This window comes from Athene noctua, chromosome 4, assembly GCF_965140245.1.
Source record: "Athene noctua chromosome 4, bAthNoc1.hap1.1, whole genome shotgun sequence".
Taxonomy (NCBI): domain Eukaryota; kingdom Metazoa; phylum Chordata; class Aves; order Strigiformes; family Strigidae; genus Athene; species Athene noctua.
The window spans coordinates 27,575,096-27,590,718 of record NC_134040.1 but is presented as its reverse complement, the minus strand read 5'-3'; the positions used below and the strand labels follow the sequence as shown (position 1 = coordinate 27,590,718).

General features: G+C 37.5%; 1 protein-coding gene across 2 annotated transcripts in view; it reads left to right on the top strand.

Moving 5' to 3' along the window:
* The window catches only part of ATP8A1 (ATPase phospholipid transporting 8A1), a 126,988-nt gene that overhangs the window by 79,774 nt on the left and 31,591 nt on the right, over nucleotides 1–15,623 (top strand). For both annotated transcript variants that reach the window (XM_074904721.1, XM_074904722.1), the window contains exons 28-30: nucleotides 5,538–5,612; nucleotides 5,737–5,859; nucleotides 8,326–8,404. In XM_074904721.1, coding sequence (XP_074760822.1) covers nucleotides 5,538–5,612; nucleotides 5,737–5,859; nucleotides 8,326–8,404 — 277 coding nt within the window. The remainder of the gene's footprint in view (nucleotides 1–5,537; nucleotides 5,613–5,736; nucleotides 5,860–8,325; nucleotides 8,405–15,623) is intronic.

Genomic DNA, 15,623 nt, shown 5'->3' with positions numbered 1-15,623 from the left:
AGCTGAATATCTGATTAAATGATCAGACTTTCAGAAGTACTTGATTAGTAGTAGCTGTTGAAGTATTTGAAAAAACAGTATTAATGTATACTTTGTGTTTATAGATAACATACAAAATTTGGCTTTAGAACATAGTACCTTATCTTTCTTAATTTTCTGTCATTGTCACCTGTAAACACATTGTAAATTTATAATATGCATATAAAATTGTACTGTTTGTATTCTTTGTGAAAGAAAGTTAAATGCAAAGTATGGAGATCATAGTCTGAAAATACAAAAGACTAGAAGAGGTAGTCTCTGCTTCCTGAGCAAATGGAGAGGCAAAGAGGTCATTTTTATATGGCTTATGACCCTTTATATATAATGCATACAACCATTTTACAATATACACCTTCTCTGGAAGACAAGATGACTTCTACTTGAATTCCTGTCTGCCCAACATTTGTCAGCTCAAAAAACTTTCACAGATGTTAATAGCTCATGTCAATACTGTGAGTGAATGGGCAGAAATTCATCATTGAATGTCTCTAGAAAGGACAACTGCCAGTCTTGAATCTCTCTTTTCAGTTTTTTGTACAGATCAGGCGTGGGAGCAGAGCGCTCAATGAGTATTTGTAAGCTGCTGCTTAATATGCAGAAATGCTACATCAGGAAAATGTCTGTGAAGCTTTTGTGGCCACGCCTTCTCAGTCTTGGAGTTTAGAAAATAATACTTTGAAAGGCATGTCTGGAAGTTGCTTTAAATAAGTTGCCTTTTATTTGCTGACAATAACTAAAAATACCTACCTTTACTTAATAGATACATCTTATATTTTTAATTATCTGCTCAATACTAATCAAACAATTAATGTAATGGATTCCATTTAATCTAAAATACAGCCTTTTTCCTAGGCGGCTATGGGGTGATATGAAATAAGTGCCATTTCTTTCTTGGTTCAGGAAAACAGTAAAGGTCTGTAGTAATACTCCTGCACACTGATTAGGGTTTACTGACATTTAAACTCCTATTCATAAGAAACTAGAAGTGACCTGTAATAACTTTTTTTACTCTGTATCTTAACTCTATGGATATTTAAACATGGACCTCATCTTTTGTATGGGACCAGTGGCAGAAACTTTAAAGGTTATATTCTGAAGTATCATAAGTTGCAAGTGAAAACTCTGAATTTCTGATAGTCTGCTAATGTGCATTATTAAGCCTGTACTGAGCCTCACGGTCACATAGGATAAGCCTGTGCAGAGTCTCATACTTATTTTGGGGGGCTTTCATTACCTCATAATGATGGTTGGTATTGTGATTGATCTAGCAATTGAGAACTCTTGTAGATTGGATTGGGTTTTATAATTACCAAATTATACTGCGTACACTCTTGTAAACTACTCATTTTGTGAAGTTAAGCAAATCTCCAACATCAGAGGGACAAAATCTTCCTATTCCTACTTTTTGTTTTGCTACTTATTAATAACTAGTAATAACATAACTGGTTTATGTTAAATAAAAAAGGTTTAAAATTTAAAAAAAAAAATAATTTTGAAGATCTGCATAGGTCATTCATGTTTCCTGTAGGGGAAAATTCAAACAAAAGAGACCAGGACACAAACAGAAGAAACATGTGTGGAGTTTAGGTTTGAAGTTCAGTCACAGATCCTTAAACATGGCCATTTGTACCAATTTAAGTGATACTATATAAACAATTCAGTTATACCAAGTAATTAAAGCTGTAACAGCCTCTTCTTCACTCAGTAAATGTTAGATGGTGGTTATGGTTTGGTTGGGGTTTTTTTCCCCCCTCCCAAGCCCTTTTCGTCCCATTGCTGAGTTACACTTTCTGCTGCTCCTGTCCGTAACTGAAGTTTACCATTTTGTTCCAGATTTCCTTTGCCTGACACATTATATGAATGCCTGTGGTCATACTGAGACCTGTATCTGCAGAACTCCAAACATGAGCAGACTTTCTGTATATACCTGTACTGCATCTGAGCTGTAGAGTTTAGTTGCTGTCGTTCAACATGCCATAGCATACTAAAGTATGCAGAGAGAATCACGTTCAGTTTAAAACACACTCAACAGAAAGTGGTTGTGCTTATGCCCACTTCTTGGCAAGATATGATTTGAAAACTTAGAAATACAAGGATCTGCATTGAGGTCCATCTCATTTTAGATAGGCTGCAAACCTAAATCCTTCATTTTCCTCGGAAATTATGCAACCATTAAACTATAAAATTATTTGAATTTTCACTTTCCCCTCACTTACATAGTCTAAATTGCTTCTTAAGAACACCTATCACCTGTCCTTCTGTATAGGGGTACTGGAATAGTAATTTGAGCTCTTAGAGTAGGACCTATGCCCTAAGAGAGAAGTGACTGAGTCTGCTCCTAAATTAGTATCATATACAACATATCCTAAAAACTTATTTTGCAGGTACAGCTGCTTTCATTGTGCATCATAATTAGGTTGAAATACACTTGTCTATGAATAAATTTCCCACTGTGACGCAAGTGTTTTTGTCACTGTTACTATTAATAATATAGTAAGCTCCATAGTGGTTTTTCTATGTATGGTTAAGAATGCAATTTTCTAGGGTCCAAGGTTCAGAAGTTAGGGTAAGTAGGTGGCTTACTTTCTTCCCCTCATACAGTTTGAGATGAGGGTTGTATTTATCCTTCCTGCCTTTTTTTCCTCCCTAGATCTGCTAATTACTTTTTAGCCATAAGTGGTGTTAATGTCAACATTCAAATACTACCTTGTAAACAGTAGAAAAATCTCTGTTTCTGCTTAAAGGTGCTTTGTCTCTTAAAGTAGTATATCTGGTATTACACATAACAGTATTGTTTCTACTACAGGGGGCATTGGTTTTGGCCATATTAAAAGGTTTATTTTCCCAGCCATTTTTTGATAGATTCAGCGAGAACTTTAGAACCATAGGGTGCTACCAAATATAATTTCTTCTTGGCCTGAATCTAGAGCTCTCACCAAGATGTGTTCCAGTTCCTTATTACAATAAACTGAACTAAAATGCCTACAACTTACATGCTTTCTTTGGAATAAAGTAAATGCTAAGATTTCAGGAAGTTAATATTATGCCTTAAAGGATTTATTTACAATGCTACAGTAAAACTGTTTTCAGTTTTAAAAGCTTGAAAATTTTAACAAATTCTGCACAAAATAAAATTGAAAGGGTTTTTAAGGAATAATATGATGCATAGCATTTCTGAGAGGCTTGGTAGCAACTTCATCTATGTCGTTCCATTGCAAATTAAATTTTTTTCTTAAATATTTGCATTTCTTTGAAACAGTCACTCCAAAACAATTTCAAGTGTTGCTTAACATCACTTACTTTTAATAGTAGTGAATATGTGGAATAGATTCAGTACATGTATTTAGGCCTTTTCTTTATAAATTTGTTTTGTAACATTGTGACTGCTAGTTAAATCACAACTGAAAGTTAATATTCTTTCCATATACTCCTTGATTATGAAGGGTCAGATATATGTCTACTTGCGATCTGTTTTATTTTCTTCCTGGAGAGTAGTACTTTTGTTAAACACTGTCTGAAATTACCAGCAATGAGATATACACGTATTTATGCCCTGCTACTGAGTCACATGTTCTCTATTAAAACTATCTTTTTCCACCACTCTAACCCTTTGAAATTAAGAATTCTAAAATTTAGTCCAGCATTTGATACAAACCAGAGGAAAAAAAAAAGATAAATCACTTAATAATTATCTTTCCCTCACTACTCTCTCAAGAGCCGTCTTCCTAGGTTGGAAGTAAAATAATGTAGAAACTATGTATGATGAGAAGCACAACAGTGGTTCCAGCAGTGGGAGTCCAGCAGTGGTAATGAGGCTGTGAATTAGGTTCACACATTTATCTTAGTTGTGAAGCATCCAAAAAACTGTGCTGATATTGAGTGCATAATCAGTTGTTCATTACTGAACATCTGCACTCATCTCACTCCCTCATATTCAACTACTGAGAAACTGCTGCTAACAAATGTCTGCTAAATTCATCACTGTTAAATCATAACTCCTATTTCAAAAGTCAAAAATCAAAATGCACAAGCTTATAAAAATCTGATTCAGCTGGCATAAAGTAATTTCACTGTCTTTTCAATGAATGGACTAAAAGGTTAGAAAATAGTGCTTGTTACTGTTAAGTCAACCAAAGTAAAGACATTTAGAATTATAAGACTTCAGGAAATTCAGTGTATTCTATATCTCTGTATTGCAGCCTCTAACATTCATGACTGTATGCAATCTTGTTCCAGTAAGTGGCCACCAAATAAATCTATGTACTTTTCATTTATTGGTTGAACAAACAGCAATTTTGGCTGGATTTTACCTTCCATTTTTAGTGTTAGTAGTTGCTAATTTTAGGGGGGGTTCCATCTCAAAGTATTAACAAACATGTTCAAACATTCCACCACATGATAAAAATACCTGAACTTGGTCATAGAACCTGGTCACCTGGAGGCCAGCCTGAGTATGTGTCAATAAATGTACACATTGATTGTAGCATTTCATACTTCCATAATAAAGTCAGATGTGAACTGCAGCAAAGTCTCTGCAAAGTGGCATCTAAAATTCACTTGAAAAATGAGTCTTAAATTGAATAGAATGTTGTTGAGATAATCCTAACTTCTGTCACTTTACAGCTTGATGTTTGTCATAGGCAATATAGTTTCAGTGTAACTTATAATAAAGATTCATTAGACATGCTGCTTCTCCACTTTGTCATTGAACTAATATAAGCATGAAGAAATAGAAGAAAGCAGTCATGCTGCATTCTGTACTGAAAAACATAAGATGTGTTATTGTGCCTTCCAAATTAATTTTTTTTTAACCTTTTAGCAAAAAGTGATAAAATTTATGCAATGAAAGAGCTATCCAGTTGCCTCTCTAAAGTTCTCTGTAGGTGAATTTGTATTTGTTAACTAAGAGTTGTAGTTGATTTAGTGCTCTGGTAAAGCCTCATCCTCTCATGAGTTTCCTGTATGAGTAAGGAATATTAGTACAGTTTCCAGTTTCGAACTGCAGCTTACTGTATGAATTGTATTAGTTAGAAAGTTTGCTAATAAGACAATGACTGCATCTAATCTGTAGGTTCCTCACTCTGTATTTCTCAGAATTTTTATTTCATGAAGAATTAAGTACAATACAAATGCAGTGAACTTAAATCACTCTTAAATACTTAAAGAACATGAAATTTCTTCTGAAAATAGATACCTCCTTTAGATATTTAGATATCTAAATTCTAAAATAATATCTAAATTTAGATATTTAAATTCTAAAAGAATTCCTCCTTTTCATATTTAGATGGAATTGCTCATATATTTGACTAGATTTCCCATTATCCGTTCCTGAACGCAAGTTGGGTTGGGTTTTTTTTTAAAATAGATTTAAAGCAGAACATTTTCAGCTGTATTGTAAATGTGTTCTAGGGATACCCACTTTTGTGAAGCTAAGGAAGAAATCTACATATCTTATCTTGCAAGGCATTTGAGTAATACACAGTCCTCCTGTTTTTCAGATCTGGTTTGCATTTGTCAATGGCTTTTCTGGACAGATTCTTTTTGAAAGATGGTGTATAGGTCTTTACAATGTGGTAAGATGATTTGTGTGTTTTTAGTTACTTTCAACAATAATCATGAAAGTTTCTTGAGTAAGCAGTCTTTAAGCAAGTCTTTGCCTCTAATGTTTTACAATATGTGGTTTTTTAATCCATCTAGATGTTTACAGCAATGCCTCCACTAACTCTTGGAATATTTGAGAGATCCTGCCGAAAAGAAAACATGCTGAAATATCCTGAGTTATACAAGACTTCCCAGAATGCACTGGACTTTAATACTAAGGTAGATTTAAAAAAATTAAACATAATTAAAGCAGAAATTTATAGGAATTCAGTATAGTTACCCTTTTTGTTCCATGTTGCTCATAATTAAAAATGGCAGGGATTTTTATTACTACTGTTTCCAGTTGTCCACTTCTCTGTGGACGGTACAATTAATACTTAGCCATTTTTAGCAAGTACCGAAATGGACAGCAAGCATTTTATTTTTTTCAGCCATGATTTTTTTTTTTCTGCTGGTAATAAAGCTGTCTTCTATAGGCAGAAGTGATTAGACCTCTGTTGCTGAGCTGTATGTATTTGTACTGTTATATGGAAATGGATTACTGAAGCCTGTGGAGAAGTGTTGCAGGGGACAATAAGAGCTGTCATTAGATTTGTAGAGGGAGGGACTTGGTACTATTCTTTGTCAATTTGGAATTGTGATTTTATGGTTTAATTTTGAGTTTGGGGAAAAAATACTCGGAGCCAGTTAAGAATGTGTCAGGGTGGATCAAAAAGAATCTGAGGCTACTTTTGATGGGACATGGGCAACATTCATCTTGGAGAGACTAGTACAAGAAGTAGTAAAAGAATGTAGGTCTCTTTAATATTTAAAATACACAGTTTCTACAGATTTGTCCATAAATAATCTCTAAAAAACCTAAATTAAACTTGTTCCTGAATAGGCAATTTCATGAATACCATGATGTTTGTAAGAGTTCCTTCTGATTTTATTTGATTTTTCTAAATATAATTGGGACATTTCAAGTAATGTCATTGTATGTTGAGCTTGGGGACATTTTCAGTCTGTCATTGAATTAATGCTTACATGTGATGTTCTGTGGTAGATGTGCAGAGATAATACAGCATACTTGCCTCTCGTATCTATGCCACTTGTGCTGTAAAACTAGAGTATCTCTATATATAAAATTACTTGTCTAAACTATCTTTGTTCACTAAAGTATATGAGATTTTTCTCCTTCATTACTTCATCCCTTCACCTACAAGAACAAACCTGAAAGTTGGAAGGAAACTAGGGAAAATAGTTTATTGTGGCACTGTGAAGCTTTGCAAATATCAGACTTTTCATGGTCCATTAATACAGACACTTTTGTGTTGTGATAGTTTTGATAAATAATGTGAGTCATGAGTTAAAATTGTTGGATGTTTCTGTTTTTAAATAAGCCTGTAATTTTTATTATTGCACAGAGGTATTGTTGACTTCATTGGAAATTCTGTGACTATTCCCATATAATACTTGCTATGAGTAAATGTCTGCAAACTTCCCAGCTACAAAATTCCCACCTATATAAGTTGAATAGATGGTGTTAAAGATTTGGAAACTTTACTGCCTTGAATGTTGATGCAGATGTTTGTTATGGTAAAAGGGATCAAAGGTTACGAGGTCATGACAGAGGTTAAAGGATTAGCACGGAACAATAAGAATTTGTCAGGAAAATGGAAAAGTAGAACTAATTTTTCTTGCACCCACCTGTGCTTTCTGTCAAATAAAAACTTCTGGTAATGACATAGCAAGAAGGAGAGACAAAGGTTAATGAGTAGCACAAGTTCAAATGTGCAAAGTATTGGAGTGTAAATTGGATCGTACAACCTAGTTAGTTGTATAATCTAACAAAAGACTTTGAAACATTGTGGAAAATGTTATGAGACAGGCAACTTAATTTCAATTGTTTGAACACCTTAACAGTCATAACACACATAAGTTAGTTACAATAAAGGCTATAGTAGTCAAAAGCATTGTTAATGAAAAAACATGATTGCTATACTGAAGGAAATGGGTTACATATTTTTGAGTCTTTTTATGTTTTTATACAATATATTATGGAAAGAGTCAATAGCTTGTTTATCCTTCAACTTGATACAGTTATTTGTAGAAGGCATATTTTACAAAAGAAACTAAGTTTGAAAGTAAAATTTGAATTATTTAGCAAATACATTAAAGGAAGGTTAATATGATGCAGCTATGCACTTCAAGAATAGAGCATGTAAGAAGAAATCTAAAGAAGATATTTCTATTTGTCCTTTTGTAATTGCTTTGTGTGTGGAAATATGTAGGTAGGTATATGTAAAACTAAGGTTTTGATTTTCCTACCATCGAAATTTCTTATTACACAAAACATAAATTGTAAAAGCTAGAGTCCTCTAATTCCCTACTATGTAGCAATTGTTCCAGTTGTCTGCTTTAGTTTAATTTTTCTGATGATATTTCCGTATGTATGCATTTTAATTTCCCTTCTGATTTGAAATTAAAAGAAGGCGATAATACACACTTTTTTTCAAAACATAAAAATAAACAAATGACCCATGAAGAGCTAAGAGGCAGAAAGTGCCTGTCAGTTATATTACTTCACAGTGGTGGCCTGACAAACACATTTTGTGAATCTAACACACAGATAAAAAGAAAGGTCAAGGTTCACAGAGCTAGTTTATTGCAAATGGTTCTCATGGTTTCTCTGTTTTCCCCTAGGTTTTCTGGGTTCATTGTTTAAATGGCCTCTTCCACTCATTCATTCTGTTTTGGTTTCCACTAAAAGCCCTCCAGCATGGTAAGTATTATGAAAAATACAAATATAAATGTTGAAAGGTACAAAATATCTATAACTTTTTTTTTTCTTAGGAAAACTTTACAATACTAACAGTTTTGTGTGATTAAATTTCAAGATACCATTTCTAGAACTAGAGCAAATGCATTATATTTAAAATGCTTTATTTAAAATCTGTTTAAAAGTAAGAGTAATATTATGTACATGAAACTATATAAATAGATTTTTAGTAAACTGAAACAAGATGGAAAAAAAGAGATTGCTATTTAATTATGCTATTTTTTTATATATTACACTACCATGATAAATACCTACAAGATCCTAAATCACTGCTGTCCCTTGCAGCATCTGCTACATTTTGTACACTTCCATTTCTGTGTATACTTTCTCCCCTGTTACTTCAAGGGCATACTAACCCGTTAGTTTACATCTATATGAGTAGGCTTGTGAGACAGAGGAAACTGGGACATCTTGGATAGCTCAAGTCCTGTCATTTTTCTAGTTCAACTGTTGTATATGCATCTGAGCTGCAGAAGGAAACAGGGTGGTTGAGAGTAAAGCTTTATTAATTAGAGCAAACTTGAAAGCACTGCTTCCAGTTTGTGGGCATGTTTGTGTGTTAGTTCTCATAGGGGTGGGGGGTTGTTTTGCTTCCACCTTGTGGGGAGGGAAAAAAAAAGTGTGTACCCTGCAGCTTGTCTGTAAAATCAGTACTCTTCTCAGTTTTCCTGATATAGCCAGACAGTCTGCTCTGGCATAGGGGACAGAAGTATTCTCATGGACATTTTGAAACTGTTGAAATGAGAGCAAGATGGTCACAGCTTCTGTGCCAAAAAAGGTTAAGGGGAAGATTACTTGCGGAGTATTTTATACTCAGTAACTTGTGATGGGTTAAAGGGAGTAGGTAGCAGCCTGTTTTCTCTGAAAGGTCACTCACATCACACTGGATGTGAGTTCAGTGGCAGTAGTTTGTGTTGGAGAGGTTTAGACAGCCCAGGAGGAAAGAGGTCCCAAAATGTCAATGCATACCTTAACAACACAACCTCAAATCCAAACTGAAATCCCTGTTCAAAGCTGTAGCCAATCTGTGTGAGAACTATTACATAATGGAGAAATGTTTAATGAATATATGTGGTGATGCAGAATAGAGTTCATGTGTGAATAGCAAAGCTGAGATGCTTGCACGAGCACCTGTGAGAGCACTGTATAGCACAGGGCTCTTCTGCTCACAGGCCCTGGGCTAGAACTGACATGTTGGAATGTGGCTGTCTCTAAGTCTGAACACATTGCCTTCTGTTTTCCTCTTTCATTCCTAGAAAAAGGCCAGGTGAGAAAGGAGAGTAGAAATGGGACCTGGGGATTGTGTACATGGTGGACAGTATAACCAGTACCTGCCATGGGTCTGGATAGTGCAGAGAGTTCTGCTTGAAGAGGAAATGAGCACAGGATGGGAGCTGCAGTTAATTATATCTGATGACTGTGTGTGTAAAGAGGAAAGGGAACTAATGCTACTGATTTCCTAGGGAGGAACTGATGCCTGCCACAAAGATCCACCAGAGAGAGGAACTTCTGAGAACAAGTCTCAGCCTCCACCTTCTTTTAGCAAAGAAAAGGTGCAGAAGGATCCTGAGACATGAAAGGAGGAATGGGAAGAATGAGGGATAGCTCAGCTTTAAGTGCAAAAGTACATAAGAATGCTGAGTCCCAGCACTCTGACTAATGGGAACAGACTTAGCTGTCTGCCTGTTCCTCTGTTTTATCCTCATTATGCTTACTGCTAGATATATATTGTTAAGCAGCAGAGAGTATGTGTTTGATCAGGTATTTATTAGAACATTGAAAATCAAATTTTGAAGATCATGAAGAACTCCCAAAGCTCACAGTCATTCTTTTTTTGAGCATTTTCTCCTGTGTACTCTTTAGTCTCACTTGTCCACCTCTTTCTTGTCTGCAAGTGGAAAATCTCAAATTGCACACATTGTAGTAGAGTTTACCAAGAAATTTGTGATCAGACAGTAGGTATGGATTTGTAAGTATTGTTTGTCAGAATTTGCTTCATGGGACCTAGCTATTGTGTAGTAACCAAAACTACAGTCTTTGCACTCTATGTACTGTCATGTGGATATGAAAAGTGACAAGGACGTAAATCTTCACAGAAGCTTCTTCTGATGCAATTTTGCCAGCATAATAGTAAATGACAGAAGCCAAACTTATATACAAGTAAACCTACCAACTCTCCCTCTTTTGTATAACCTTTGAATTGAGTCATGGTCTCAGCTTTGTTTTCAGGCTTCCAGTGCTCTTGTAGTCCTTTGTGGTGTGCAACCCTGTTCAGGGAGGAGGTTAAATCGGGAAGTCCCCGGAAGGCAACCAGTATCACTAGACCTAAGGAGACAGCCGTTGTGAGCTCCTTGTCTTGCAATGGGAGAGGACTAAGTTAAGGAGAACTATTTGCAAGCTTTTTTATTCTGTTCTTTTGTGTGAACTTTCACCTGCTGTCTCTTCCAGAATATCAATAAATAGAACTTTTTTTTCCTGTGATAAATGGCTTTACAGTTTCTGAAAAGCTTTTAGAAAGGAGCACACTTCATCCATAACTGAAGTGAATTTCATTTCAAGTATGTGTAAAGGTGATATGAAGGCTGGAAAAACACTGGATACAAACGTGAAAACATACTTAATTAGCAGCATTTAATATACCATATGCTATTATAGCTGAAGATAGTGGAAGACTAAATGTTTTCAACTACAGATTGGTGGGAGATAATGGACATGTGAGCAATCCTGCACGTGTGCACACCTCAGCAAGGGCATAACCCTGAAGGGAGAACAAAGAACTCAGCAAACAAACAACTCCAGGAGATGTCTTGGGTGCAGAAAGACACTGAGTGTGGTGCTTATTATCCAATCGCGAGAAGGCTTGAAGCGCGTGGACAAAGCTGACTATCCAATCATAAGGATTGTACCACGTACCGTTCACATGCACAGGAGAGAGCATTATAAAAGGGCTTGCTTACCTTCAATAAATTGGCATTGCTTGATCATATTGGTCGTGTGCGTGTCCATATCTCCCGCAAAGTGGTGCCCAAACAGGGACCCTCAAGATTGGCACAAGTCTTCGCTGAGGACTCGACGGAGGTGCAATCTAGGGTGGAAAGCTGGTCAAAACTGATCCAGACTCTGCCCCGGAGTCTGAGAGTAAGGAAGCAGCGCGCTGTAATTTGGGTTGAAGATTCGCGAAAAGAAGCGGCGGCCGTGGAGGAATGGGGTCTGCTCTCGACAGGGACAAGTGAGCAGTGGTGAAAGTTCTCCAAAATATCCTCTCCATGAGAGGCATAAAATACGATAAGTCCACCCTGACAGGCTTGGAACAATGGAGCCAGGAAAGAGGACTTGTCTCCAGTGCAGGTCTGACATTTGAGATATCTACCTGGGAATCCATAGGAAAACAGCTTTGGGACTCAATCAGCGAGGGGGGAAGGTCAGCAGAAGTGAGAGGCTATCCCATGCTCTGGAAGCTGATCCGCGAGACAATGGAGGAGCTGAGTGGCGACCACATGGCTGTCGCTTCTGCCTTTGCAGCTGTAGAAGCGGCTTCTGGCTCTGATATGCCGCCTCCCGTGCCTGTGCCGCTGGCAGATCCCATCGTGTTAGGTCCGCGGCAGGCAGCGGGGGCTAGACCGGGGCTGCGCGGGCGGGAGCCAGAGATGCCAGAAGCGCACCTGGCGCCATTGGAGAGAGTGAGGAGAGAGCGGGGGAGCCGCTGGAGTCCAGCAGTGGGCGAGGTGCGATGGGAACGTGGGCAGCACCGACGTATTACCGCCTGCACCTTCCTCGCAGGGAGAGCAGAGCCCCGCCTCACAAGTCGGTGTTTCAAACACAGAAACCTTACTCCTGCAACTTGTGGACAAGCTTGAAAAACTGGCTGCAACATGGGGGGAGAAGATGGAGCGCAGATCATATACCTTTTCATCTGGCACAGAACCACAACTGTCTGCTCCTGACCCACCACCAGAGTATTCCATTCCAGTACCTGCTACCAATCTGCTCAGAACAATGGCATTTTGATATTTGTGATATTCGTCATTTTATGTTGTGTAAGTAATAAGTGTAAGAAGCTTCTCTGGCTGTGTGATTGTTTTCCGTGAGTGATTGTTTTGCGTGTGTGAGATGCAGCCCAGCTGCAACCGCGGAGTGCAGTTTTCCGACCCGCCAGGGAAGCGGCCAGGGAGGAATGAAGTGGCGGAGGGCCCTAGAGCCCGCCCACTGGGTCATCAGTGCTGCTCTTTGTTCGGGCTAAGTGTTTTAAGTGTCTTAAGGGAAATAACTCCTCTAGCAGGAGGCAGTAATTCTATGTTAATTATTGTCTTGAAAGTGCACCTCTGTACCATCTGCCTCATTAAAATATTGTCACAAAAAGGTCAAAAATTGCTGTGCTAATAGTATGCCGAGAAGCTGCAATGACTTAGGATTTAGATCAACAGGTACTTCTCAAATATTTTGAGCTCAGACAGTAACACAAGGTTAACCTCTAGTAAAATGTGCCCTCACTAAAGCTAAAGAATCTGTTGAACTGACAGGCATTTTAAATACTAACGCAGATATAACCATAATATCGGTGAGCAGATTGCTTATTAGCTCGGGTAACTCAGAAAAGTAATAAATAGTGACTTTTACATGATCTCTGACACATTAAATGATGTCCAAAAAATGATTGGAGACATCCAGTGGGTTAGAAATTCATGTGGTATTACCAATGATGATCTAAAGCCGTTAACGCCATTATTGAACATTACTGTTTAAGCTGATAGTAAACATAAAATTGCTTTGCAAAAAATTATAGAACAGATAGAATTGTGTCATGCACAACGAATACAATTAGAACTCCAAGCAGTTTTGTGGGCATTTTTGTCCTGGCCAGATTTGGGATTAAATGTGGTGTCTGATTCACTCTATGTAGTAGGAATAGTAAAAAGGATTGAACGAGGACAAGTAAAAGAGAAAAGAGAAAAAAAAAAAAAAAATGCTTAGGGAAACTGTTGCAACAACTAGTTCACACTCTTGATCAGAGAAGCATTGTCTACTTCATTACTCACATCAGAAGTCACCAATCCAAAGAAGGATCAGGGTATGGAAATGAACTAGCCGATCAATTAGTTGCTCCAGCGTGGTCTGGACCCTCTCCAAATTTGTTTGCACAAGCTAGAGAATCTCATAGTTTTTTGCATCAGTCAGCAAAAATGTTGCATAAACAATTTAAAATTCCTTTTGCAGATACGAAGGGCATTGTTGCCTCTTGCCCATCCTGACAAAAAATAGGGTTTGGCCTGGGAACAGGAGTTAACCCACGGGGCCTATCACCTTTGCAGTTATGGCAAATGGATGTTACTCACATAGCAGAATTTGGTAGGTTAAAATATGTACACGTTGTTATTGATACCTTCTCCATGGCTATTTGGGCTACAGCTCAAGCTGGAGAGACAGCTAAACATGTTGAAAAACACTTATATAGTTCTTTTGCTGTACTTGGGGTGCCAAGAAAGATCAAAACAGACAATGGTCCAGCATATATTTCTGGATGCTTCCAACGCTTCTGTATCTTATGGGGCATTAAACACTGCACAGGAATTCCACACTCTCCCACTGGACAAGCGATCATCGAGCAAATGCTTCAAAAACAAAAAGGGGGAATGTCAGGTATGATCCCAGCTGAACGATTAAACAAAGTTTTATATGTTTTAAATTTTTTGAGGCTTACAGGAGAATGTCAGGAACCACCAATGATGATTCACAGTTTAGCAATAAAAGGTGACGCTGAGTGATGTATGGGCACACAGCAACCGTTAGTTATGTTCAAAAACTTAAATACTGGGCAATGGGAAGGACATGTTAAAGTACAATTAACTTTAGGCAGAGTTTATATGTGTTTGCTTACAGATCATGGCTTACGGTGGATTCCATCTTGCTGGGTGCGGCCTTGGAAAGAAGGTCAAGCTCACAATCCTAAGCCTTGCGATGGTTCTGACAGTGATTAGTTTATTGAAATCCCTTCCAAACCAGTAGGGGGCCCAAGTTACATAGGAAAGTTAACTATGTTCACAGGATAGTTGAAGCAGTTGTTACAAGGGGGAATTGTTGGAATTGTAATTGTGATGTTTGTCATTATTTTACCATGCTTAGTTTGTTCTATTAAACAATCGTTGCAAAAAAGCCCACAAGGAATGTGGATTGATCAAAAACAAAAAGAGGGATATGTTGGGAGATAATGGACATGTGAGCAATCCTGCACGTGTGCACGCCTCAGCAAGGACATGACAAGGACATAACCCTGAAGGGAGAACAAAGAACTCAGCAACCAACTCCAGGAGATGGGTTGGGCAGAGAAAGACATTTGAGTGTGGCGCTTATTATCCAATCGCGAGAAGGCTTGAAGCGCGTGGACAAAGCTAACTGTCCAGTCATAAGGATTGTACCACGTACCGTTCGCATGCACAGGAGAAACCTATAAAAGGGCTTGCTTACCTTCAATAAATTGGCATTGCTTGATGGTATTGGTCGTGTGTGTGTGTCCATATCTCCCGCAACAGATTGTTTTTATCAGCTTGTAACCTTTCTTTGTCCAGCCCCATAGAAGGAGTTTTAAACCCACTCCACCCCCCCAAAAAAAACCAAAACACCTTTATTCTTCTTTCTTCCAACATAGCTTTTTTAAAACATCTTTCCTTATGTTCTCTAAGCATTAGTGGGTTTTCTTTTTCTTTATTTTTGGTGTCTTATAATTTTATCCTTCCTTACTACATGCACAATATTTTGATATCTCTTTATTTGATGGAAATAAAAAGCAATATCCCAGTGATTAGAATCTCTACAGCAGAGTAAGGGCTCTAGTTTAGTTGCAGTATATGAACAATTTCGAGTGCTAAAAGCGTTCCTGAACTGAACACGTAAAAAATTTAGCAAACTCAATAATTCTGATTGAGAATGAGGAATTCCCTCTAGTTTAGTTGTGCGTTGTCCCATGCCAAGAACCTTCACAGAACTGGGATCAGAAAAGCCTGTACTCTAGCAATAGTCATAAAATATGTTCTCTTAAATAAGCATAAATGTACTGCTTCAGAGTTCTGAACTTAAGAACCACAGTAGATGTGATTTTTATGCAATCACATCTCTTTAGGGCATTGATTCTTTGCATAAATGCTGTGTGTGTATCCACATGAGTAAA